Genomic DNA, 25,293 nt, shown 5'->3' with positions numbered 1-25,293 from the left:
CAACGTACTGGAAACCTCAAGGCTCCTCTGTTTCAAGAAAGCTTCCCAGCCTCAGGGCTGTTTCAGAGGCGTGCCTCTATCTAAACCTGCAAGTAATGATTAATCACAGAAACTCTGCTGAACTTTCACTTGTTCATTCCTCCCTGAAGTCTATTTTATTGAATTCTGGCTTTGAAAAGGTGATAGAAAGCAGAGCTAAGCCCTGTGCTTTTCTGCTATGGCACACCCAGCCTTCCTAGCAAGAAAGGTGACAGCTGGAGGCCAGCCTGCCTCAATTACTCTGTGGTCTGTAACACTCCTCCTTCACAAAATGATTTCAAAGTACTAAAATCCAATCACTGAACTTGTCACTAAAGGGACAGACGTAAATTATGCCAGCCTAGCTGTAGATAAATGAACTGCCCTGAATACCTTGTGGGCCTGTAACTGGTGAAGGTAACCACAAATCATGAGTCCAAGAAATTCTTTCCCTCTTTCAGAAATACTGCTCACAAAACAATTGGCTTGAATCTGAAACATGGCTGGGTTTTATTCACGTGGTGGGACTTGGCTATTGAACAGGATTTGGTGAAGAGGAAGGAAACCTAGAAGGGAACAAGTGATGACAGCTGTTACCTTGTGGATTTCCTCCCCAGATTCCAGCAGACACTGAATAGCTGTGCCTTACCCCCTAATCCCCACAGACTTACTGACAGTATCATTTACTGCACACTGGGGAAGTCTTTTTGTAACATTTTCTGCAGTGGGCTTGTCTCTCTGCTCTGGGAGAACACTGTCAGAACATGCAAGACAATGACCTGACAATAAATCAGGACAAATGGGAGATAACCTACCAAAGGCAGATCCTATCCCTCTTTGCCATTACCAAAGCTATGACATTTTCTCAATTAAAAGATCTCTGCTGTGCTGCCAGAAGACACATTAACCAAGGTGACTGCAAACAGCCACAAACCCAAAGGCTGGAGGTATGCAGGGGCTGATTTCTTTGCCAGTCACAAGGCATCACAAGCACCCACTGTTTCATGTGGTTGAAGTGACTCAGATCTGCTTTACTTGTAAGTCATACTTGTAGCATGTGATAAGCCTGGAATACAGTCTGGGTAAGAGCCTCCTCCTACTGGCCAACCCAAATAGCCCTTGAGGGAGGAGAGATGGGAAAGGCAGCCAGGCAATGAAAGGAAACTCCAAATTCCTTTTGGAAAACCTGTTTAAAGAAATCCAGTGACTTTTGCCACATGGAAAATAAAAGACCTCTTTTGCCTTGGTCTCTACACTCTTGCAGAATTTGCATTAAACACTGTTTGAACTCTGCTGCCTCTCACCCCAGCTTTCAACCTCCTTCTTAACTACACAGGAGCTTTGCAGTTAGTCATGGCAGAGGGTCAGTGACAGGCTCCTACCTGGCCCTGGCCTCCTGACCATTGTCCATCTAGTTGAGGACTCTACTACCACGAGGAGGTGAAGGTGGACTGCTTTAGTGCAGAGGACCAAGTTCACAGAAACAGTGGCAACATCTTCACCTACAGTGCTATAAAACCTACAGTTCTTTGAACAAAGATTGGTGCTCCAGCACAGGGTGTGATCAAACACACAGAGAACCTTTGGGAGACACCCTTCCCCATGTGATCCTCAGTCATCAGGATACTTTGGCTGTTGTCCAGAGCAAGTGATGAATAATTGTAAGAAATCATTGAAGGTACAAAACCCTTTGTTTTTAATATCTTTACAGGAACCAATTTAATACAGTTCCTCTGTCATCTTATCCTCCCTCAGAGGGAATGGAGAGAAATTGCATCTGAAAATCCAGGTGGCTGAGCCCTGTAACTCTTCCTCCTGAATCCCCACATAAATAAACGTTCATTCATATTCAGAAGTTTTCTGGTTTAAAACACAAAATCATTTGCCTTTTTCTTTAAGCTTGGTACCATGTTTCTTTAATGTTGCTGTTGTGAGATACTGCACCCATCTTTCAGCATCTGATTGCCTTAGGTCGCCTTTTTAAAATGGTCCTATGGTTCAAAGCTCTGAGAAGCACAGTATTAAGGCATAGAAAATGAGGAGTTTTCTTTCCAGGGAGCAGATTGTATTTGTGTTACATTCCTTTAGATGCTGAACTGCAAATCCCATCCCCTTGGAGCCAAAAGGGGAAAAGACAGTTAAAAATATCCCAGCAGTCATACAATCAGTTGTCTGTATTTTTTTTTTTTGAGTATTAAAAAAAAAAAAAAAAGAAAAAAAAATCCCATAAGTAAAGACAGAACAGAGTTCCAGATATGGGTTCTTGGGAGGGGTTTTCCATTCTTTTTGGCACCTTGTGATTCTAACAGCTGCTGTCCTCCCATTTAAAAATCTGACTTTAAAAAGAGCTCTTTTATCCATTATGTTTTGAGCTGTTACAGTTGTGGTTTGTTTTCTTTGAAAGCTGCTTTAGGGCTCTTGCCATCCCATGCCCACCCCACATCGCTCCAGCTCCTCCCACCGGTTCTTCATTCACTGGTTGCCTGTCCTTGTGGCATGGTAGATGTGATGACTCCGGTCTGGGCTGGGACTGCTGCACTGGACTCCTCTATCCGGGGTCTCTTGACCTCAGGTTCACTGGAAGAGGCTGCTGCTGTCTCTTCGGTCCCTGTCTCGCACACCCGGCTGACTACAACAGGAGTGGATGAGCTGGCCTGGGCTGCAAGAAGCTGCAATGGGTTTGTAAGAGCTGGCAAGCAGGACAAGAGAGAAAAAGAATTAATGTGATGAAGTAGCACAAGTGTTTGCTATTCCAGAAAGCAAGAAAACAAAATACCACAGTCAAAAGTGACAGCTGACACACATTTAAGTGATGTTTTCAAGCCCGTTTTGCCAGCCTTGTCTCTCCCTCTTCTCCCACAATCTCAAGTTTACCAAACTGGTAATAATCCCTTTCACAGGAGAACTTCCTTCTTCCTATCCATTGCCAAACAAGGCACTGCCAGCTAAGCATTCACCTCCAGAAAGGAAGAGTCAATCTCCTGTTAAAAATCACAGCACACCTCCTCCTTGAGGGGTAGCAGTTCTCTGGTCACCTACAATCAGACCTTCTTGGAAGCTACAACATCCACGTGCTGTATCTTCAGTGCTGAGGGCATTCTTTAGCCCTGCTTGCATACTAAGAGCAGCCAGTCTGTTGGGAAGCTAGATTAGAATCCAAATATCAAGTGTACTGACACCTCACTTGTGAAAGGGGCAGGAAAGAGATTACCCCAGACAACCAAACGTGTTCCCAGCAGAACATAGGAATTTCTGGCTCCCAATCCAGTATTCCAGTACTGACAAAAGATCTCAGCCTCCCTCCCATTAATAAAAGTGTTGAGAAGAAAAAGACTATTTAAGTAGTGACCCTCTGTAAAAATGTCTACAATTCCTAGTTCCAGACAGAGAATGTGCTTACACACTGGCTTTGGCACACAACACTGCTCAGAAAACAAAACACATGAAGTTTTTGGAATCTACATCAATCAGAGTGAGCCAAAAGGGACTCAGGAGACAGCACATCCTCTGCCTTCCAGACCGATTTGCAAAGGATGGAATGACACAACATTAGCGGTGTGTTCACTGCTAAGTGCGTCAAGAAAGGAGCCCTAGGATAAATAAACAAAGCAAAAAGAACAAAGGCCTTCAAAGCCCAGCAGCTTCTACCACAGCATGGGAAGAAGGCTGCACAGTATCAGGAGAATGAAGGGAAAAAAACAGGGGAAGGATGAGGGCAGTTATCAATTACAGTTTAGTGATTCAGAGAGCCTAAAGCATGCAGTTGAAGAGAAGTCAACTTTGTATGGAGAAGTAAAGGCTCAGGCTCTGTTTTGTGAACCAGAACATTCACTATCACCTACAAAAACACCCCACTAAGCAACTAGGTGCAGCTAGAATACTTTCCAGTTTGATGAGAGCACTAGAAAAATTTTAGCTAGAGTAGAATTATCTTAACATTGAAGTGATTAAAACCTGTCTGATTCTACATAGACACTAATGCTGGGTAGCAGCAATCCATTTAATATCTTGATAACCCAGTGGCATAAAAACCTTATTACTACCATTTTTTATTGGTCCAGTAAGATTCTTGCAATTCAAGTACAAGTCAGGTGATAGTGCAAATAGATGTGGCAGAACATCCTGTAGAAACATTCCTGCCTTCATGAAAACGACCAAAATCCCACCAGTGCCCTTCATTTCAAACACTCCCATAAGCAGCAGCCTGGGAGAGCAGAGGTGCTTCTCATCTCATTGAAGAGGGCTGTAGGAAACCTGGATATTACCCAGTCATCATCCTTAACTGAACAAAACCTGAAGGGCTGAGCAAGCAATATGAGGAGGCTGCCAAAACATATCTAGTAGGGCATTTTAAAAGTCAGGCTTGACAAATGACTAGAACACATCCTGTATATAAAAAAAATCCTGCATCTATTCACCTGATAAAAGAGATCTTATTTCTCTCAGGCTCTAAGACCTTAAGAGGGGAAAGTATGTTATTTTCCTAATACTCCATGGAGTCGTATTTCACGAGATCTAAAGAGCACCATGGAAATGTTATTATTTGGCATGCTGAAAGCAAAGGCTGTTTGTCAGAAGAAAACAAATGAAAACAGGCTATACAAAAGAATCACGAACACTTGCAACATGTAACCCTCAAAAGGTTATCAAAAAAACCTCTCAAAGGAGAGGATAAGTAGTAATAAATACACAGCCAAGGACAAAGGAAAGACTGAACTTTCCAGAAGCAATGCTAGATAGCAAAACTCTGCCAGTAGGGAAAAAGCAAATAGAGGTGGACAGAAGGATATCTACCACTGACACTTACAGCCACAAAAACTGAGGAACTGGAATACCTTTGCAATTGGACACGAGGAATAACTTGATATATACTAAGAAAAGAAAACCCTTGCAGCTGTACAACAACCGAAGTGCTAAGCTCAGAGAGCAGTCAAACCCCAGAAAGCGATAGGGAGAGGCCTACCGTAGGCGCTGCTGGCGATGCTGTTGGTGGGGATGGCGTGCTTCCCGTTCTGAGTGATGGCCCTCACGGGCAGCTGGTGCTGTCCAATGGCCACCGGAGCTGCCTGCTGAAGGATTGTGACCGTCTGGCTTGGAACACCCTGTGCCATTTGACTGGCAACTGTCTGAATAACACGGCTGGCTGTGGGTATCGTGGCAAACGCGATCGTCGGCTTTTCATCCATGCCTGCTTAAAAGGAGAACACACAACCAGCAAGGAAAAAGTTCTTTACTGTGAGAGTGGCAGAACATTGGAACAGGTTGTCCAGGGAGGTGGTGGAGGCCCCCATCCCTGGAAACATTCAATATCAGGCTTGATGGGGCTCTGAGCAATCTGCTCTAGTTTGAAGATGTCACTACGTACTGCAGGGGGTTTGGACTAGATGACCTTGCAAGTTCCCTTCCAACCCAGTGGATGCTATGATTTCCCTACCCTGGCTTAGGGGCAGGCTTTATTCTCATTAACATTTTAGCAGTGATACATTCCCTAGCCTCACGGATGTGAAAAATCCTCAGCACCACAGAGGGTCAAGGATGAATGTGTGAAAACATTAAAAATATTTTCTATTGCACACACACTCTATCAATATTAAAAACCCCCAACATTCTTCTTATAGCAAAACCCATTCAGCCACAGAAAAACCCCTACATTATAAACTTGACCCTTTGTCCTAAACAGGCATCATCTCCCTTATTGGCTCATTACAGCTGTTATATGGACAGCAGTCTCTGCAAATCTCAAAGCTCACTTTGTAATTACAGGCAGATTGGCCTGACTCTCAATACCACACAGCAGGAGAAGGCATTAAGATCTTAAACAATGCCTGGAGCAAAGAGTCTGCAACAGCTTACTGTCAGGGCAGCACATAGGGTGATTTACAAGGAGGTCTTCTCATGATTTTGCCAGCTATGCAAGTATAGGAAGAAACTAGGAGGGAGGGAAAAAAAATAAAGAGGGGGAGGGGTTTTGTGTCTGAACAGAGAACTGTTTGAGAGCACTCAGCCACTTATCTCACTGCCTAGGACTAGCAAGAGCAGATATGTAACAGGACAGCGTTCTGCTGGGTATGCAGGAAAGGAGACCACTCTTCTCTTCCAAGGCCCATGAGTGTCTCACAGAGGAGGAAGGCAGGAAGCAGAAACTAATTAGTCCTGTAGGAAGAGAAGACTTCTCCCATTTTAAGATTAGTAGACAGCAAGAATGGAGTTAGATGGGACACAAGCATTGAGCTTACCTGAAGGTAAGGTGATGGTAAGAAGGAAGAGAAAAGGCAAGGAAAGCAGGGAGATTAGGAAGGAAAATGGAGAAATCAGGAAAAACAAAGGGAAAAGATTATGAGTGGGAGTGAGAGAGGAACAAATAGGGAAAGAACAAGTGACAACAAGAACTGGTGAATGAAAGAAGGGGGCAGCTGCCAGATAGGCAGCTGCAACTGTTAGTACTTCAGGAACATGTATGGGATCCAGACAGGAATTTGTAGAGAATGCAAGTGAAACTCAAGCAAGATTACCAGTGCTGAGCTAAAAATGCCAGTGGTCCTGCTGTTGTGGTAGGGGAAGGTTTTTGCCTTTCTTTTTCTCCCCTCCCTCCTCTTAGAGACCATTGCCTCAGTGCCCACATGAAAGCAATCAGAAAAACTAGTCTTGCTGCTGCTACAACACCCATTTATGCTGTAGCATCAAGCTCTTCTGAAATGGCAAGCAGGCAAGGTGTTGTCTACATTACAGCAAGAGAACATTTAACTCAATAAATTTCCCAGGGCTGGAATTTCCATCTTAGGAAAAAAAGAGACCTTTGGTGTAACTGGTTTTTGAAGATTGCTTTAATGGGGCACTGGCTGCGCTTCCAGAAGCACAAGCTTTCCTCTAGGATTCCAGGCTTGTGAAAAAGAAGGGCTCAATCATTTATTTACAAGGCCATTCAGAATCAGACAGTTTCAGCCTTTCCTAGGCCATCTCTTTTGGCTAGAAAAAACCCACACATTTCCCTAGCACATCCAGCTGACCAACACACAGGCACAACATTGATATTGGGGATAACAGAAATATCTCAAGTACTCCGTGTTTTAGCAGCCTCCGAAATGACTTATGAATTGTTTGTCACAGGAGACAAGGGAGCACAGTTGTACTGTTCCCTGGTGGAGACAAATGGATGAATACTTCTTTGGTTTAAGTTTTACCTGGAGAAACATCTTTTCTTAAGGACTAAGCACCTGTGGTAATTTTAGGCTGTGCCTTGAAAATTTTCCACAGATCTTGAACAGAAAGTGGCAGAGTGTAAATAAATCACCATTGGATGTGAAAAGGAAAGTAATGATAACAAACAAAGGCTAGATATGTAAACTAACTTTCTCTCTTTTTGGTTTCCTCGCTCTAGCAGATACTAACTTGTGCTTCTGCTGGCTTTTGCTGGCCTTGAATGCATTCTTCTTGTGGATGAGTATTAACAAACAACTCTCTGCTCTTTCTCTTGTCCCGTGCACAGGGGGGTAGAAGGGAACAGGGAAAGGGAAGCTATTAGTAGCTCCTGGTTTGTCCAGTGGTGTTCTTGTGCTGTTTATAAATTGTACATATATGTAAATATTGTCTATTTTGTACTTATTCATTGCATTTCATTTTAGATTGTAGTTTTGCTTGTAAATACAGCTTCATTTGCTTCCAACTGAGCTGGTCTAGCAATTTTATCTTGGGGGGAATTTTCAACCCACCACAGCACCCAGTGAGTGAAACAGCGTTTGACCGCTCACAATCCTGCTCAAGAGAAGAAGAGTAGGAAAGAAGATGAAAAAGCTACCTCGATGGTCACCAGCTAAGTCCAGCACTGCTCCTGCAGCTTCATGAGCTCCTCCTGCTGTGCCCTGATTTGTGAGGATGTATCCATTTGCAGAGTTTGCTGAGGAGGTCACAACTCGGACCATGGTAACAGTAGGAGCTTGCTGAACTACGTGGATCGCGTGGCAGGGAGGCTGTTGGGAAGTCACTATTGACGCTGGCATGTACGCCACTGGCTTTGCCACCAGGGTAGATGTTCGTGGAGGAACAGCCATGATCACCGGCTGGGCACTGACTGGAGATCCTGAACACAGGAGAGGAGCAGACATTAGCAGGAGAGGTAAAAGGGCTCTATTCATCTCACATGCACACTTCTAATCTGCAGTACTCAGACCTTCAGCGTTGGCAGAAATGGAGTAAGGAACAAAAACTAGGGCTTCAAAAATACTCTTCTCTTTCCTAACTTACCAAAACCTTGCCTTCCCTCTCAGCACATTTCTGTGGTCAAAAGTACACACACACAAAAATCTTTATTTAATGAACTTTGCCTTCCAACCTCACCAGGAACACTATACATCAGGCCAGTCACGGCACAGCTGACAAGTAGATATTGAACAGGGCTTAACAAATTACCAAAGCCCTGGCCACAGCACCAAAACTCTGCACAGCCAAGCTGAGGCTGGTAAATCAGTGTGAGCAAGCTACACACTGCTGTGGTTACTGTGCTGCCAGTTCTTTACATCCTCCAAGTTCAAGGTTCGCTCATGTGTTTCTACACAGTCCTTTATCTCCCGCTCACTCATCCAAAGAGTAGTAAGAAAAATAGTCTGAAGTTGCATATGCATCATTAGTCTCTAACAATGGAGTGGAAAGAAAGACCTACATATTCCTCTAACACACTGGCAGAAGCACCCCTGCAGCGTCCCCAGCGTGGCGCTGGGTGCAAACGAACCCTTCTGTGAAACAAGAGCTACTCACCAGGTGCGCTCTGTGAATACCGATACTCTGGAACTGAGGCTAACTTTGACCCAAAGTCATGATCGTGTGGAATGGGTGAGCCCTCCCGTGACAGGCACTCTGGAGTCTGTAAGCCACTAGAGTGAGGGGACAGCAGGCCAGGGTGAGTAGGGGAGGCAGGAGCACTCCTGAAACACCAGAAGGTAGTGTTGGTAAATGCAGATGCATTCTGACCACGAGACAGCAGCAGAGACCAGGAGATATAGCAGATTCTCTAGCAGAAGGACAGCCTTTCTTCCACACTACCCACTACAGCCTCATTGAGAGGAGCTGACAGCCACACAATAGCCCCACAAATGCTCTAGCACCAAATACTACCACATTACTCCTGGCTGAAGGAAATTGGACCCTTCGGATTTGTTTAACATTTCATTTTAAGAAGACCTATTGCTGGCAGAGAAGCTACAGGTGTCTCAGGTTCAGATCAGTTTAATAATTTCAGTCCATCCTCAAAGGATCTTAGTAATGAGGAGAGGAAGAGAAAAACAGATGCAAGTGTCTGGCCCCATATATGCCCATAGAACAATTGCTCCTCCTTCGCCCCATTGCTTCCCCCACCAACCACTTAGTTCCCACCTCTGGTCCCATGTAGCCAAACACATGAGGAATTAAACACTTCTGTAGTGACAAATGAGACAGAAGCTGATCAGCTGAAAACCTCTCCTGTTACCCTGCCTGTTTTAACAGAAAATAAGAAGTGTGGGAGGAATGCTACATGAAACTGCTCCAGCTAGTGCTGAAATGCAAGTCCTATCCTCACAGCTACAGGGCTTGGAGAAAGCTGTCACTGCACACAGATACTCTTTTGCACTTACACCACTGTCTGGAGCAGCTACACTGAACTGAACGTTGCTTCATTGCTGACAACCATGATCAACCTGATATTGCCTATAGGAGAGGGCTTTAAATACCGCAAGATTTATTCCCACTATGATCTAATCCACATCTAAACACAGCTTTCCTGAAATGTGAGATTGGCATCTAAAAGCACTTACTCCAGTGATAACTGCTTTGAATTTCTTTGAAGTGATGCCAAAACCCATCTGCTATTTGATGCATTTTTGTAGGTTGGTTCCGGATTTTTTTTTTTTTTCTTCAGAAGTCAGAACAATTTTCAGATTATGCCTCAGGACTAATTATATTACCTCTCAAACCATAAACACAAGTGAAGTTTGCTCACTGGACTTCAGGAGAAGTTTGTTTGTTTTCTTTGCAAGGTGTTTGGCACAGAGATTAGAGGAAATTAAAGTTACCTGGAGGACAGAGGCCCAAAAGGTGTTCGGAAGCAGGACACTCCTCTTTGCCTTCGTTTTCTAAATGCTTGCTCTACTAGTTTGGCTTCAGAGGCAGGGTCAATTCGCCAGAAGGAGCCCTTCCCAGGCTCCTCCTGGGAGCGTGGGACTTTAATAAAGTAACGGTTCAAGGAGAGGTTGTGCCGAATGGAATTCTGCAGGAAGCAGGGGAATGAGATGATTATTTTGTCAGGAGGAAGGATGGAACAAAGACGAAGGGGTTTTGCCTCGCAGCTTGGAAAAGTAAAATCCATGACACCAGAATCAGTGTTGAAGACAGAAACAAGTCACTCCACTCACACAGCTCCAAAGCCAGGGGAGAACTGCAGGAGAAAACTGGGGAGTCATGTCAGAGTACCTACTAACAATGTTGAAAGAGTGTTTTGCTTGGTCCTACACCTCATCACTTCAATACATCTGGAGCCAGGCAGCGCAGTGACTCCTCTGTGGAAAGCAATGAAAGCAGAGCTTTTGCTGAGGCAGGGGGAAATCACTGTAAACCACATCAGAACTCTCTCAGAAGACAGGCTTTATTTTAGGCAAGTGGAAAAAAGCTGCCTGAGCCTGTGCTAACTGCTTACCTGCCAGATGATTACTGGGGTGCTCAAACATGCCCTAAAGGACACTGCACCTCATGGCAATTGCAATGCAAGCCAGCCAACATGCCCTCAGACAGCAGTCTCTGAGAAGAATCCATTACCTGTGTAGCACTAGACTAGCACAGCACGGCTCTCCAGACGCTGACAAGACTATTGATCCTTTACGCTGCAAAAGCCTACCTCTTGCTGGCTGTAGCATACTTTTGGGCTAGGGGAAAGGCTCAGCAAACCCAGGTGTGCACAAACCCATTCCTCTTCCACTTTCAAAACAGAACAAGAGCTTCTGTAGCAGCTTCAGATGAGCTCTTCACAAGTGAATGAAGCCTTACAATGCTACTCGGAAGGGAGGGTAAAAGGCAACTTGACTCTCTACTGAAATGTAGCTCTCTTTGAAGCAGGACACAGCAACTGGTTTGCAAAGCCCAATTCTGCTGAGCAGGTTAAGGCAGGAAGTGAATTCCACAATTAATTAGAACTGCAGGGAAAAGCCAGGGAGGCAGAAATGTATTTATTCCAACTGTACTCAAAGTGCACCAAGCAGCTCTGCTCCTACCAGTTGATCACAACACAATCAGCAGCTGTGAGAGGCTTTCCAGCTGCATTAGTGTACTATATTCAAACGACAACACCCATTTAAAAGGTGTGATGCCAAGAAAAAGCCTGAAAGCAGGTGGAGCTGAGGTTTCTTGAACTTTGAAAACAGCCCTTGAGTGAACATTTAAGCTTGATTTAGCATGTGTTAACTACATCCAAACTCTCCTATGAAGCTGGTCAGATTTCCCTTAATACCACAAGGAAGGCACAGACTCATACTTTCCCAAGTTCTCATTCTGAGACTCAAAATTTGCCAGCTGTGACTTGGACAATGCAGTTAATACACTGGGAAAACAAACCAACTGTGATTGGAAGTATCATAATTAAAAACTGGGCCTCAGTTTTAGGCTGGACATCATCTGCTTGGATAGATCATACCAAAGACAAGCTGAAGGATTAAGGAAGATTCAGGCAAGTATCGGACAGAGAGGTAACCGACAGTAAGGATGTGGAAGAATAAAACCAAACAAAAACGAAAGACTCATGACTACAGCATTAGATGTGTTTCAGAAACCAGAGAGTCCAATGCTAACACACTACATTGCTCTAGAAAGTATTTAAAAAGCCCCAAACTCATCACCCACAAACAAAGCAGTTACGTTAAACAAATTCACTCTGGGAATAGTCAAAGCAGCTCTGTTCCCAGTGCCCCAAATCTTTAATAAATGCATTTCAAAGCAGACAAACCCTGTCAAAGTAGTTTAAAAGCTTGTCAGTATCCAGAACTCACCTGCCAGCCCTTGTCAGCAGTCCTGTAATATGGATAATGCTTGGTAATGTGGGCATAGATCCCACTTAGTGTTAATTGTCTGTCCTGTGCTGAAGATATAGCCTGCACAATTAGCTGAGCGTAAGAATAGGGTGGCTTGGACTCATCCTAAGGAAAAAGGAGCAAACAGAAGTTTAGTCACTATAAGGAATTCCTACACTAGAGCGTACCAGCAACCCAAACTAAAAACCACCTTGGGCTGTAGTTTCCACAGATACTAAGAGAGCATCAGGGGCAACTAAGAGCAGCATCATCCTCTTCCCTTTCGCTCCTGTTTTAGAACTGCCAGCTCCCAAATTTAGCACAACGATGTGTGTGCAAATAGGACCATAGGACTGAGACAGATTAAACTATCTCCTTCCCCCTCCCCAGAAACACACACAAAAAAGCTAACTTGAATCAGATTGTGTTTCACACTGAATTTACCACACATGCTCACACCAGGCACAAGGAACAGGATCAGAACAAGTGACTGGAAGCTGAGTTAGAAGTTGTAGGGTACAGTCACTGCAAACTAAAGCCTTTGATTCTGTCCAGCTACATCTACACTTTGTTAGAAAGGTTTCATGCAAGCATGCTATCAGATCTCCTCCCAGCAACAAGCCCAGTATGAAACTTGATCTTGTCCCTTCCCCTCTCCAGCAGGATTTGTTTCATTCTAGGAACTTTAATTTGTTTGCCAGATCTCGTATTCCCAGCTCTTCATGTTACTCCATCAAGAACAGCCCTTCTTGTCCCAAGGGAGAATTCAATGTACAAAAAATGCTATTTATTGTTGTGCTCCTCCACCCAACCCCAAATCAGGTGTGGTTTTGGATCTAAACCTCTAACTTTGATCTGAACATCAGCTCACCAAATTAAATTTTAGCATTATAACTAAGTTATTTTTTAATCTGAATCCCATTTGCTACTCTCCACATTTAGTGCTTGCTTGACAGGCCTTTGTGTTTGTTTTAAAATCAGACTACAAATTTCTAATGACAAGGATCTGGTTTCTTTCCTTGCTTCCCTTTTCTCCAACTTGTGTTTTGCAAGATACCACTAAATTAAAAGGAGTAAAGATGACTCAGAATGTTAATGCACCTCTGTATAGGTTCTTGATTTATCAAACAAAAAAATATTATTCTTGCTTACCCATTTTTGTGAATAACTTGAATACATTTTGGGCAGCTAAGCAAGCAGATTCATCATCTAACACTAGTAAGAGGCTGGTTTGAAGGCATGGTCTCAACCCCCTGGAGGATACTGTATACCACGTCCTTATGGCCAGGGTATTCTTAGACCCCTTTTAACTGTATCCAGCACTGGCAATAAATTGCCAGGTCTTAATAACCCTCCCAGTGAGCATGGCTGGGTAAAGTAATGTTTCTCTGAACCTTTGGGCTGTCCCCGCCAGATGCATCTGCCTGCTGTTCTGATGCTGCTTTTGCAGCATACTCTGCTGCCAGCTGCAGATCCGAGGTAATGTTGTGAACAAAACGATATCCTGAGGATCCAGCACCACGTGGACTGGCCGGGCAAGAGTTGGGAACACTGCAGACACAGAAAAGGAAATACAATTATTCATTATTTCATTTATTAACAAGACACAGGGTTCTTACTCTCTAAGGTACAGTAAAGCTCACAGAAGCAGATATGCACTGGACTTATTTTTGTCCCTGTGGCTTATCCAAAGCCGAGACAGACTGAGAAAAAAGGAGTAAGAGATAAAATTGGATTTTCTAGAAAATCCTGCCACCTGCCACACACATGCTCTCTGCAACCACAGCACAGCAGAGTCTCAAAGTATTCAACAACTCTTCTGTGTTCAGAGAAGCACTTAAAACCATGCAGAACTAACATGCACTGTGTCAGGGATGAATTCTTCACTAAATAAATAGCTTGCTGCTGTAACTTGGGAACAAACACTACTCCACTGCTCTTACCACAGGTAATATTTAATTAATCCTCGTAGATACAGGCTATGTTCTTTTACATCAGAGTTAAAGCACCCAGCACAGGCATTTGCTGTGAAGGTCCCTGTCTAACACAACACTTGAACTTTAGAAGATCATACCCTGCCAAACAAGCCATAGAGAGGCACTTCCTGGATTCACCAGCATACAAATGCAGCTAAGAAAAAGGAGTTGTAATCACTAGAATGTAATACAGAAGGCAGCTCACTCATCAGCTTGTGGGAAGACAATATTCAGAGTCCCAGGGCCACCACAAGATGGCATGACAGGAACAGCTACCAAGGACAGCCCTGCTAAAGCTGATCAAAAGCCGCACAAACAAATAAAAGGTGGCTATAATTTGCGGCACCACTCAGGCACACAGAAGTGAGTGCTACGAGATGAGATCTAATCAGAAAGGCTTATCTAGGGGCCACACATTTTTGATTTACAGGGTGAAATGATAGGAGGAGACAGATGATCTGGGAATTGTCTACATCTCTGTTCTGTGCTGTCCAGCATTCACGGGTGCCACACCAGAGCAGCAGGACACAGCTGAATCCCAGGACGACATGTGCCTTCTATGTAAGAGCAGAGGAACAGGGAACAAGAAAGCAAAACCATACACAAAATATTTACATAGCAAAACAAGCAGTTCAAAACGTATGAGAAGATGCAAATTGAAGCCCACAGCTGGGAACAACGGAGCTCAGTAAAGGTGGCATAAACAATCCTACCAATCGAATGTCCAACAGCACTGCTAACCCTGCCACAAATAAACACAGTCACCGACGCTCAGCACAGCACTCTGCGAAATGCTGCACAAAACAACCCCCAGAACATGGCCCCTTTCTCAAAAAGGTGGCAGGTTAAATAACTACCCCCACAGGCATGTACACACGTGGATGGCCAACCCTTGTTTGCTCACTGGGCACAAGCACTCTGACAGGGTAAGGAATGATCTGTTTCTTAGCAGGGTACAGCCTGTAAGCTGAGAAGTGCTGCTTCTCCTTGTGGCGTCTTTGCAAATGGCTGCAGCGCTGAGCTCAGCACAACACAGACTGGTTTCTTTTAGAAGGGAATGACAGGATTTGGGGGGAGGGGGTGTCAGGGGAAATCAGGGGAGAAGGAAAAGGCAACAGAAATACTCAGCCACAACAAACCCTTGCAGTAGAAAACACAACCTGGCCCATCACCCCTATACCAGCCATGCAAAGTGTTGCACAGCACCTGGTAACCCTTTCAGCACCCACCCATAGTCGCTGGCATTAACGGGTGATGCTCTTTGGAAGTGTGGCAGGAGTTGAAGCTTCCAGGAGGTGCAAAGCACCTAACTGTTGATGAGCCCCTATGTGTAAATCTCTCTTTGACAGAGATAAAGGCATTTTGCACCGAGGCTTTCAAAACACAGAAACCTGTTTGTGCAGGAAAATGAATCAAAGTTTGCTATTACAGGCTTTGAGCTTGCTTTGGAAGTGGCTAATGCTAAACCACAGAAGACACTCTTGATGTCTTAGTATCCACATGGGGAGCTGGTGCGACTTTAATTATTCTGCTGTCATTTTTCAATAGCTTCTCCACATACACACTTCTTATAACGTGTAGATAATTACAAATGAAAAGCCATTTTCACACATGAAACAATGACAAACCAAAACCATAGCAGTTCTTTTCATCTTTGTGTTTGGCACTCACGCAATTATTGTAACACAAGGACTAGGAATGGAACAGGATGAAACAGAGTTTTCTGATTTTGTTCTTCAGCTGCAAAAATACACGAACAGCAAATCACAGAGTTGCAGCCAAAGCTCAGGTCAAAGATATGGAAGAGAGAAAAAGTTCTTCAGTATTTCTTTGCCTTTTTTTTTTTTTTTTTTAATAAACAAACTTACTCTATAGTATGCCTTCAAAGACTGTCCCGTATAGTTCAGATAAAAGAATTGATTAATCTTTTCAAGATCAGCAGAGGAAGTAGTTAGGTTTTTTGCTTGTTCAAATTTTAGCTTCTGAGGCTGATGACGAGTTTGAAGTATGGTTTCTTGCTGCTCCCTGCCATTAAAACAAACAAACAAAAAACCCACAACAAACAAACAAAAACACAACACAAAAGGAGAAATCACAGCCCAGCAGGGTAAAAGTTCTCTTCAGCACTGACCAAGCTCCTCCAACCTAAAGCACTGTTAGCTTTCAGAAAAGCCAGCCTCTCCCAGTAGACAGACACCAAAGAACTAAACAGTCCCCTAAAGAAGCATCTGTAGCCAAAGATTTGGAAGGAGTATTATTTTTTTACCAGAATAGAGAACTTTTATCCAGGTAGATCTGCCCCTTCCAGTCTGGATCAATGATCACATCAAGAGACATGGGTACAGAACCAATACCACAAACTTTTAGCCACTCCATGCAAAGAGACAGGCTAACACACACTAAATGTTCAAGCTCTCTGTCAATCATCAGAGAGCACTTCAGAGGGAAGGGAGAAAGAGCTGACAACTGGAAAAAACAAGGAAACACAATCTGTTCCACTAACTCCCCATGGAACAGAAGGAGTGAAGAAACAGTTTTACTAAAAATACCTCTCTGAGGGTTAAGTTAAAATGAAACATTAATGCAGTCAAAAGAAAACAAGCAAACACAATGCAGTGACATCAGTTTCCTGGAGTTCCTGGAATTCTCTTCACACCCAGAGCTGGGGTGCATGTAAATATTCCCTTTATGAATATTATGGAACAAAGAGGTTTTTTTGCTTACAAACACCTATTTGTGGTGTGGGGACAGCAATTACTATTAGTTGGATATTAATACTGCATCAATATTTAGGGATAACTTGATGCATTTTCATATTATAACCTTCTATTGAGAAAGGCATAGTTAGGTCTACCCAGCTCTCAGACTGCCTAACTCACTGCCGGGATGCATGCCTACTGTCCATGCAGACAATCTTGGCTTACAAGCAATCCAAGCTAACTTGGGTTAAGCTTGTCTGTTAGGGAAGGAAGCATTCTGTAAAGGAATCAAGTGGTTTATATTATTGGAAGACTCACAGAGCACACAGACAAACTATCTGCAGTTACCTAGTATCTTAATCCTGTGGCACCATGGCTAATGCCCCAAGTCCCAGAGATCTTTGATATCCACTGCAGATTCAGCATCTCAACTTGAAACACTGACTGCAGGCAGCCAGTGAGCTGCAGTTCCCCAAATACCACGCCAAGACTCAGCTTTAGAGTCAGACTACAACCACGTGCTCAATCACATCAGTCCTTTGCAGCACGTTCTTCATTTAACACTTCACCCTTCTTCAGCAAGGCCAGAAAGAGGAGGGCTGAAGGTAGTGTCTGTAACGCACTCATCCGTGTAAGGGGCAGGATGTCTTTTAAACACAGGGCTGAACTTCTGGCTATTGAAAATGAAACAGGTCTTTGTAGCATCACTTTCAACTCTTGCCAAAAGGAATCTAGTCTCTTGAGCTCAAAGCACTTTCTAGCAACAATTAAATCTTTAAACACCAACTATGGGAGAAATGTGTACAACTTCCTGCTGCAATGTCCAAAATCAGTTTGTTTTAAAGAATCACAGTGCAAAAAAGAAGATTTACCACAATGTGTGTGTGGTGCATCCATACCCAGGATACTGTGAATTACTTGCCTCTTCTTATTTCAAAAAACGAAGGATGCAGCAGATCCAGAGAAGGTACTGATGGGGATAATAAGGATGATCAGAGACATGGAGCAGATTCTATATAGGAAACAAATAGTATAAGACAGAAGCTGAGGAGCAAGGTGACCGAGCCTATAAAAACAAAGCCAAGACGAGGTGTTCAGCTCCTGGCCTCTTGCAACAGAAGATATGGTGGCACACAAAATGAAACTCAGCATGTCCAAAACACCAGAAAGCGCTTCTACATTTGCAGTGACACTGTGGAGTGACATGCTGTAAGACAGGGCCGATGACAAAAGTCTGCATGAATGCAAGAGGTCTTGGGGAAAGGAGGAAAACAGGGAATGAAAGGACTTTATGAGACAGATGGTCAGGAAGTCCCTGCTACTGATCCAAGAAAATGGTGGGGGCAGACTGCATTAAAGTTAGAATTACTCTGTATTTTTTGTGTTCTTGCATTACCCCAAAGATATTCATCGGAGGCAGAATACTGGGCTAGAGGGATTTGCTGCCTAAGCACATACGAGATTACGTAAAACACTCTTAGATTCCCTCAATCCTAGCCACATTTTACAGAGTGGGGAAAAACAAACAAACAACAACAAAAAACCCACGAAGCAGCAAGCGGTTAAATGGTATTATTTATGGTCATATTACAAGTCTACGAACAAGCTGGGAACACAAACGCTTCCAAACTCCAGAGCCAATTCCCCCAGAAGGAGAGGCAGTGCAAGAATGCAGGAAAGTTGCCCTATTACTGAATTTCATTCCTTTCTGGAAGAAAGGTAACTGTAGGGATCAAGCATTAGAGGCTTAACAAGTAAGCCAGGTATATGATTAAAGCACCTATCCCCTCTATGATGACGAGGAAAGATTACCTGGGATCTCACATACAGTTGCTCACCTGCATTGGAATCTGCACTACTAAAGAGGAAAAAAAAAGAAAGTAATAAAAACCAAAATCTATTTCCAGCTTTGTGATATGGTGAGCAGTGCCTCTGCAAAATGTCTGAGTGCACATCTGTAAAACAGGTACAAGAGACATAGGAGGGATAAATGTTGCAACCTTGGCAGCACCGCCAATGCACAGATTCCTATCCGAATAGGCAATTTTTCTGAAGGCCCTATTGAGTACAAAGGAAGAATCCCTATTTCTTAACATTTTCCCCACTCTCCTCCTCAAATACAAATACAAGGCCCCTATATCCCCTTTTATGAGACTGCAAAAAGGGGCACTGAAAGATCCAGGGACGCTTTTTACGTGCAATAGGCAAGAATTAGGTCAAAGTGCAGAACTTCAGCTTGCGAAACGAGCATTTCCGTGGCATGTCAATCAGCAAGAATGGGTGAGAATCTCTCCTTCCCCAGCCTAGCCCCAAAATCATAACTCAAAGAAAGGCAAGTCCTTGCATGTTTTGTGTTTCAGGTTTCAGAAACAATCACAAGGGGTGAGACTGCCAAACCAAGCTGTATTTTGATGTGAAAGGAGAAATCTGAGAGCTACACTGCCTGCACAATGCTAAAGAAAAACAAAACCGTCAAACAAGCCACGGTGAGAGAAAGCTGAAATCCTTATTACTTGTCTCTGCTCCAGTGGTTCCCCTCTTTAAAAGGAAGTTGAGCTCACTCCAGCCGTGGATTCAGTGAGCATTTTATACTGATCTGGGGAAGAGGAAGTGCTCGTGTAGCGGGTGACATCTGCAACCTTTCCTCCAGCACATGGCTTGGCACATCTCCTCCAGCACATGGTCCATTATCTGAAATAAGTATGAGTAGGAACTCCCAAGCCCAGTATAGGCTGCTGCTTTCCTTACATGATGTATATGCATCACACGAGTTGGCCTGTGGTTTGGAGACAAGGGTGATTAAAAATAATCACCAGTCTGTCCAACTGTAGGAGTTACCCAAGCCATATATTCTACTTGAATGCAGGAAGTAATGGATAACAGAGACAATGCAAAAGAGCCTGCAAAAAAACCTGCCTTGGAGCTCTTCACTGGCTTTCCAGTTAAACAGCTAATAGGGCTATGTGAAGCCGGGAAGCCGGAATGAAACGGAGCAGGCAATATTCATGTAATCCTGTTCCAGTGAGTGAATGCATCCACTGAAGTCAGCTTCCCACCACATACCTTTAGAGGAAATGTACAAGTTCAGATTAAATCCCAAGTGTTCTGAAATAGTGCTGTTAGGCTGTCCTAGAGCCTATTAAAAAAAGCATTCCCTTTTTCCAAGCCAAGCAGAGCCAGAGCTTGCAGGTTGACTGTAACATGGCTCAGACACATGCATCCTGTCACGCTTTATGGAATAAAACTCAATACATATTTTATCTACTACACACTCTTGGAAAGTAGTAATTACACTATGCATGCATAAAAATCGGACAATGAATTTAAATGACCTGTTAAAGGCCACAAAACAAGTTGGTGGCTAAGCCAAGATAACTGCAGTTCCCAGAGTGCAGGCCTCTGAGTAATTCACTATCAGAGCGCGCAATGTGCTACTGAACTAATTTTGCCCAGAGAAAGTAAGGAGAACAGGAAATAAGGTTTAGAGACTACAGCTCATAAAAGCATGGCAATGAAGCTCATATCTTACAAGCTTGATTAGTAAACCAGAAAACAGAAGATGCAGAAGGATACCATGAAAGGCTGAGAGAAGTGGGTCTGTTCAGCCTTGAGACAGCTTAGGAGAGACCTTATTACTGTGCACCAGTACATAAAGGGTGCCCTTTTTACAGGGAGTCACATTGAAAAGACAAGGGGAAATGGGCACACGTTATTCCTGGGGAGATTCCAATTTGACTCCAGAAGAAAATGTTTCACCATGAGAACAGTTATGGCTTGGAATCATCTCCTAAGTGAAACAGCAGATTCCCCTACACTGGGCAGTTTTAGGACTCAGCTTGACAGGGTGTTGAGCCATCTCATTTAAACTACACTGTTACCTAGAAAGGTTGGACCAGATGATCCTTGGGGTCCCTTCCAACCTGGCATTTTGTGATTCATACCATTAATTTAATTGTAAATCAGGTGTTGATCCTTCCAGCAACTTCTGGACATTGGAAGGCACATGAAGCATTAACAATTAAAATACAAACTGGGATCCACACACAAACATGTACCTATTAGCACTGAAGCTATTAGCACTGAAGCTCACCACGTTTCAAGCAGAGGTTCTCACAGGGCTCCAATGGCTCCTCCTCCTACATGCCAAAGAATTTTATTTTTCTTTGTAACTGATAAAGACTGTATGTGAGCTAACTATCTGGTGCCCTTTCAGTGAAAACACAAATGAGTACAAGACAAAGTGTTGAAGCCCACAGTTGCTCTGGTGCAGAGATAAGCCAGAAGAGGCAGCTGTAAAATATGAATAATGACACTGACCTCCATAGTACAGCATTTCGTATTCCTTTGTTGTAGCTTTATATATATATATATATATACACACATATACACACACACCAGTGAGAACTAACTGCTGTTTAGAACAGAAAAAGATATACAGAGAAATAATTTAATTTTCATAAACACTAAAAAAACCAACCCTGAGGGGCAGTGCTGGAGAGACAAGCTATTTGGAAAACTGAGTTAAATTGCTACTACAGGGGCATTACCACCAATTGGAAGATAATAAAAAGTAAACTCAAACACTGTAAATCTAAACTCCAACTCAGCGTGACTTTGACACCAGGAATAGGCTCCTACATCACATCTCGTCTCTGTGGATTTGTTTTATAATCCACACACAAGCCACTCTAGGAACTAGATTGCACAACGTATTCACATTGATATCACGAACTTAGAGCAAATTCAGGCAGAGCTAAGTGTTTCTAGCAAAGGTGAGGAACATAATGTCACTAGTGTCACCCAAAGAGCACCCTCCAAAGGCCCTCTGCAGCTGCAGAAAACCTTAAAGCCGTGTACCAAAAGATCATCTCTTAACTCGTGAAAGTGTGACTGACTTTTACCTCCCAAGAGGCAGAGCTGATAACCAAAATACACATGGTTTCTCACACAGCATTTCAATGTCCTGAATCCAGTGTGAAGAGATTTGGTGCTACTCTGCCCCTTGTTATGTTGTGTGAAATGGCAGCCTGTTCCTACTGACACAACCACAGTGGCCTTTTCTTTTTTGGAACATGCAAGTCTGACTTTTTTTAAAAGGAATTTTGAACTCAAAGCAGGAAGAAATAAGCCTTGCCTGTGTGTAATCCTCACAGCATGCTGCCAGACAACATTTTCTCTTAAAGCTGTACAACAGCATTCAAAACACACCTACAAAGGGCCCCTCCTGGAGATAAAGCACCTAGCTAAGAAAACAGTGGACACATTTCTCCCTAGGAGTAAGCAGGAATCTTGCTTTGCAAAGCTGCTGAGGGTGGCAGGTTTGGTTTTGTTTAACCAAAGCTCATTCTCTCTCCAGGTGGTGCACTTTGCAGAGGGAAAATAAATAGGCTGGAAAAGGCCCAGAAGCTTGCTGGGGGGAAACTGCAGGGAAGCAAGTTGCAGTGTAAACAGGGAGGTAGAGCAGGGCTGGGGTCAGGAGGGCAGAGCTGGATCTGATGGGAGCACAGGTACAGCCCCTGCTCTGCACCAGGGTGGAGGCAGGAAAAGGGGGCCAGGAGCCACCTTCCAAAAAGGAAATTTCACCCTGCCCAGGATTTCCAAACTGCAATAATTTTCCATGGGCCAATCAGGGAGGAGCAAGGCAAACGCACCAAATTAGGAAAGTAAATACTAGAAGGGGGAGAGGGAGGAGGAGCGCCCAGCTCATGCAACCACCTCCCAAAGTCAGCAATGGGAGAGGGGTGTGGGTCCCACGATGAGCCCCTGTCAACCCTCCCTGCTCTGCTCTTGGGAGAGGACAACATTCCAGTCTCACCCACCACTGTGAAACCACCAAGACAGAAGAGAGCTGCTCCAAAAGACAGATGGTCAGAATGTGTGACTACGTGCTCCCCAAGAGCATTCCCTTCCTCCAACTGAAACACCCAAATCACTTCCCAAAGCCTGGCCCATGGGGTACCAGGGTTGCAAGACCCTGCCAGGGGAGAGGAGAAGGCTGAAGGGGCTGAGCAGGGATGTTTACAAACGTGTCAGCCCCTCCTCTGCAAGAGGAACTGGGAAATGAAAGGGGTTTGGCAAGTGAAACCTCAGATGTCTTTTGAGGTTTTCTGAAGTCTTGGCTGGATGAGCTTCTGCTCAAGACAAACGGATGCAATCATTAATCATCGTTAGTAAACACGCCGTTAGGGGCTGAGCACAATTCAACACTACTATTTCCACTTTCTCCTTATGCAAAAGAAACATTCTCGGGGAGTCAAATATCAGTTGCAGGCATATGCCAGAGTCGAAAGATACAGCCTCTGTTAGTAACACAAACCACACTGCGCTGCTTTGCGCAAGATGACTGAATGGAAACTAACTACCATATGTTGGCAAAGGAACCATCCCCCTCTCCTCCCAGCAACAAGCTTCATCTAAAAAGAGAAGGTTAAATATAAACTAAAAGCAGTGGCTGAACAGAGGACTAAAACCACAGCTACCTCCAGCCCCCTCTTTCTCAAATATCTGCACTGCACATCTGTGCAGCTCTGCAAGATGGGTGGAAAAACCCAAACAAGCAAGTGCCTCCAGATCTATGCAAAACCAAACTGGCTTCACTGTGACACTGAAGTTGTTCTTAGCCACCTAAATTTGACTACTACTCCCTGAATTACTGCTAAGTGCCAGAAGATATTTGTGTATTATACCTTTTTACAGATTTACAGACAAGAAAGTAAACCAAAGGCTATTGCTACTACCAGGTACACTCTTACTGCTCTGAGGCCTGCACATTTTATAACTCATCCAACACATGAGTTTACTTTCTAAAATTTATTGTACTTCAAGTTACAGCTTTAATGTTAAAAAAGATTACACTGCACCTCTGCTACATCAACACTTTGCTGAGAAAACCAGAAAACACTGCAGACAGTAACAGTTCAGGTTATTTCTGCTGCACATTTGTGAATCAGATAATTTACCAAACAGGATACTCGCCCAGATGTACGTTCAGATTGCTACAGCCCCTCAGTACATGGTCAGCATCCTACCCCCATTTCCTTCTATTCCCAGGAAACCACGTGCCAATGGCCACCCTTGTCCCTAACTCCAGATAACACCGGCACCACCCAGCAACAACAGAATATTATTGAGATAAAAATAAAACAGGCGGTCCCAACATAGAAAGGAAGAATTTGCCTGCTTTCTTTTCCCCATGCATATAGGTAGCTCTTGATAGATATTTCTAATTCCATTGCCAAAGATAGACTAGTAATTCTATAGTGTGAAACTAACACTCAAGCTCCCCCTTAAACCCCCTAGGCTCTTAAAAGTAGCCCACATGCCCTACTTCCAGGCACCAGGGCAGGTTTTTTTGCAGCCTTCCATCATTTTCAACATTAGATATTTACCTTGTTGGTTTTCATGGTGCACATTATGCACCAAGTCTTCCAAACAGAACAGGGCTGGCAGATTAATGTCACACAACACATATGGATTTTCCAGAAAGCATTCTTTGGATAGTTAATATCTTACCTGATGGTGCCTGTGGGGGACGGGAGGGGGCTGACCACGCTCCGGAGATCCGGCTCCGGGATGTGGATCTTGAGAGGCGATATTTGAGGGTAAAGTGGCCGAAGGGGAGGTGAGGAGGCTTCCTCTTTTGCTTCCTCTTTATGGTATAAAGATGTGAACTGAATCTTTATAACCGTGCTAGGGAATCGGAAAGTACATCTGTAGGGGAAAGAAAGGGAAAAGTCAGTTTCACGCACAACACTAAACATATTTAAGTGCATTTGTGTGCAACTGGTGAGTCATTCATTCATTCCTAGCACAGCAACCCACCATTCTCTACGGCATCTTTCTGCTCAGTGTCCTGGACAGAATTACTGATCATTCATAAATCTCTGTAAACATATCATTGTGTATCATCTATGACCTAGTGACTGGATACAAACTGAAGATTTGAGTAAGTTACGTGATTTCCCCAAGGCCATGCATTCAGTCAATGACTACGCAACATGCAGAACTATAATGACAAACACTCGGGTTCCTGCTGTATCAAGGACTAGGATTTATCTTTTATTAGCTCCTTGCACATAACTCAGAAAGATAGAAGTTACTAGAAAGAATCAAACCACAGGCAATATGGAGTGAAAGAGCCATAAAGTCCAGACAGAGCAATAAACAGCCTCCAGGTAAGACCAGGCTGCACTACTGACAAACCAACCTCTACATATTTAAAGACCGAGTCTGTACATATTGTATAAATAATATCCATTTATGTCCCTCTAGATGATGCTAAAAGATTGTCTAGCAGACCTCAGATTTAAAATCCATTCATTTAGAAGTGCCTCCCTTTAGAGAACGTGGGTTATAGCTAGCAAGCAGGGTCAGAATGGGGCCCCTACAAAGCTATAGGGCTTCATTTCTTCTCTGAGTAACACTTTTTTTCCAATGGTTATTTAGGAAAAAAAAAGAAATAATCACACACCTACAAGTACAACCTTCAGAAGACGCTGGGAAATTCCAAAGGAAATAAGCACTGCCATTTTCCATACCTGAACAGAAAGTGTTCTAATTTATAGTGTCTGCAAC

At 43.7% G+C, this 25,293-nt stretch overlaps 1 protein-coding gene across 1 annotated transcript in view; it reads right to left on the bottom strand.

Annotated features, from left to right (window-relative positions):
- Positions 1 to 2,486: 2,486 nt before the first annotated feature.
- FOXK1 (forkhead box K1) overlaps positions 2,487 to 25,293 on the bottom strand; it is a 48,860-nt gene continuing 26,053 nt past the window's right edge. The window contains exons 2-9 of the mRNA XM_054391171.1: positions 24,232 to 24,429; positions 13,439 to 13,595; positions 12,024 to 12,170; positions 10,062 to 10,255; positions 8,770 to 8,936; positions 7,814 to 8,095; positions 4,982 to 5,206; positions 2,487 to 2,707 (exon numbers count right to left, since the gene is read on the bottom strand). Coding sequence (XP_054247146.1) covers positions 2,487 to 2,707; positions 4,982 to 5,206; positions 7,814 to 8,095; positions 8,770 to 8,936; positions 10,062 to 10,255; positions 12,024 to 12,170; positions 13,439 to 13,595; positions 24,232 to 24,429 — 1,591 coding nt within the window. The remainder of the gene's footprint in view (positions 2,708 to 4,981; positions 5,207 to 7,813; positions 8,096 to 8,769; positions 8,937 to 10,061; positions 10,256 to 12,023; positions 12,171 to 13,438; positions 13,596 to 24,231; positions 24,430 to 25,293) is intronic.

This window comes from Indicator indicator, chromosome 22, assembly GCF_027791375.1.
Source record: "Indicator indicator isolate 239-I01 chromosome 22, UM_Iind_1.1, whole genome shotgun sequence".
In the NCBI taxonomy this organism is placed as follows: domain Eukaryota; kingdom Metazoa; phylum Chordata; class Aves; order Piciformes; family Indicatoridae; genus Indicator; species Indicator indicator.
Note: the sequence above shows the minus strand (reverse complement) of the source record. Positions and strands in the feature narration are given on the sequence as shown.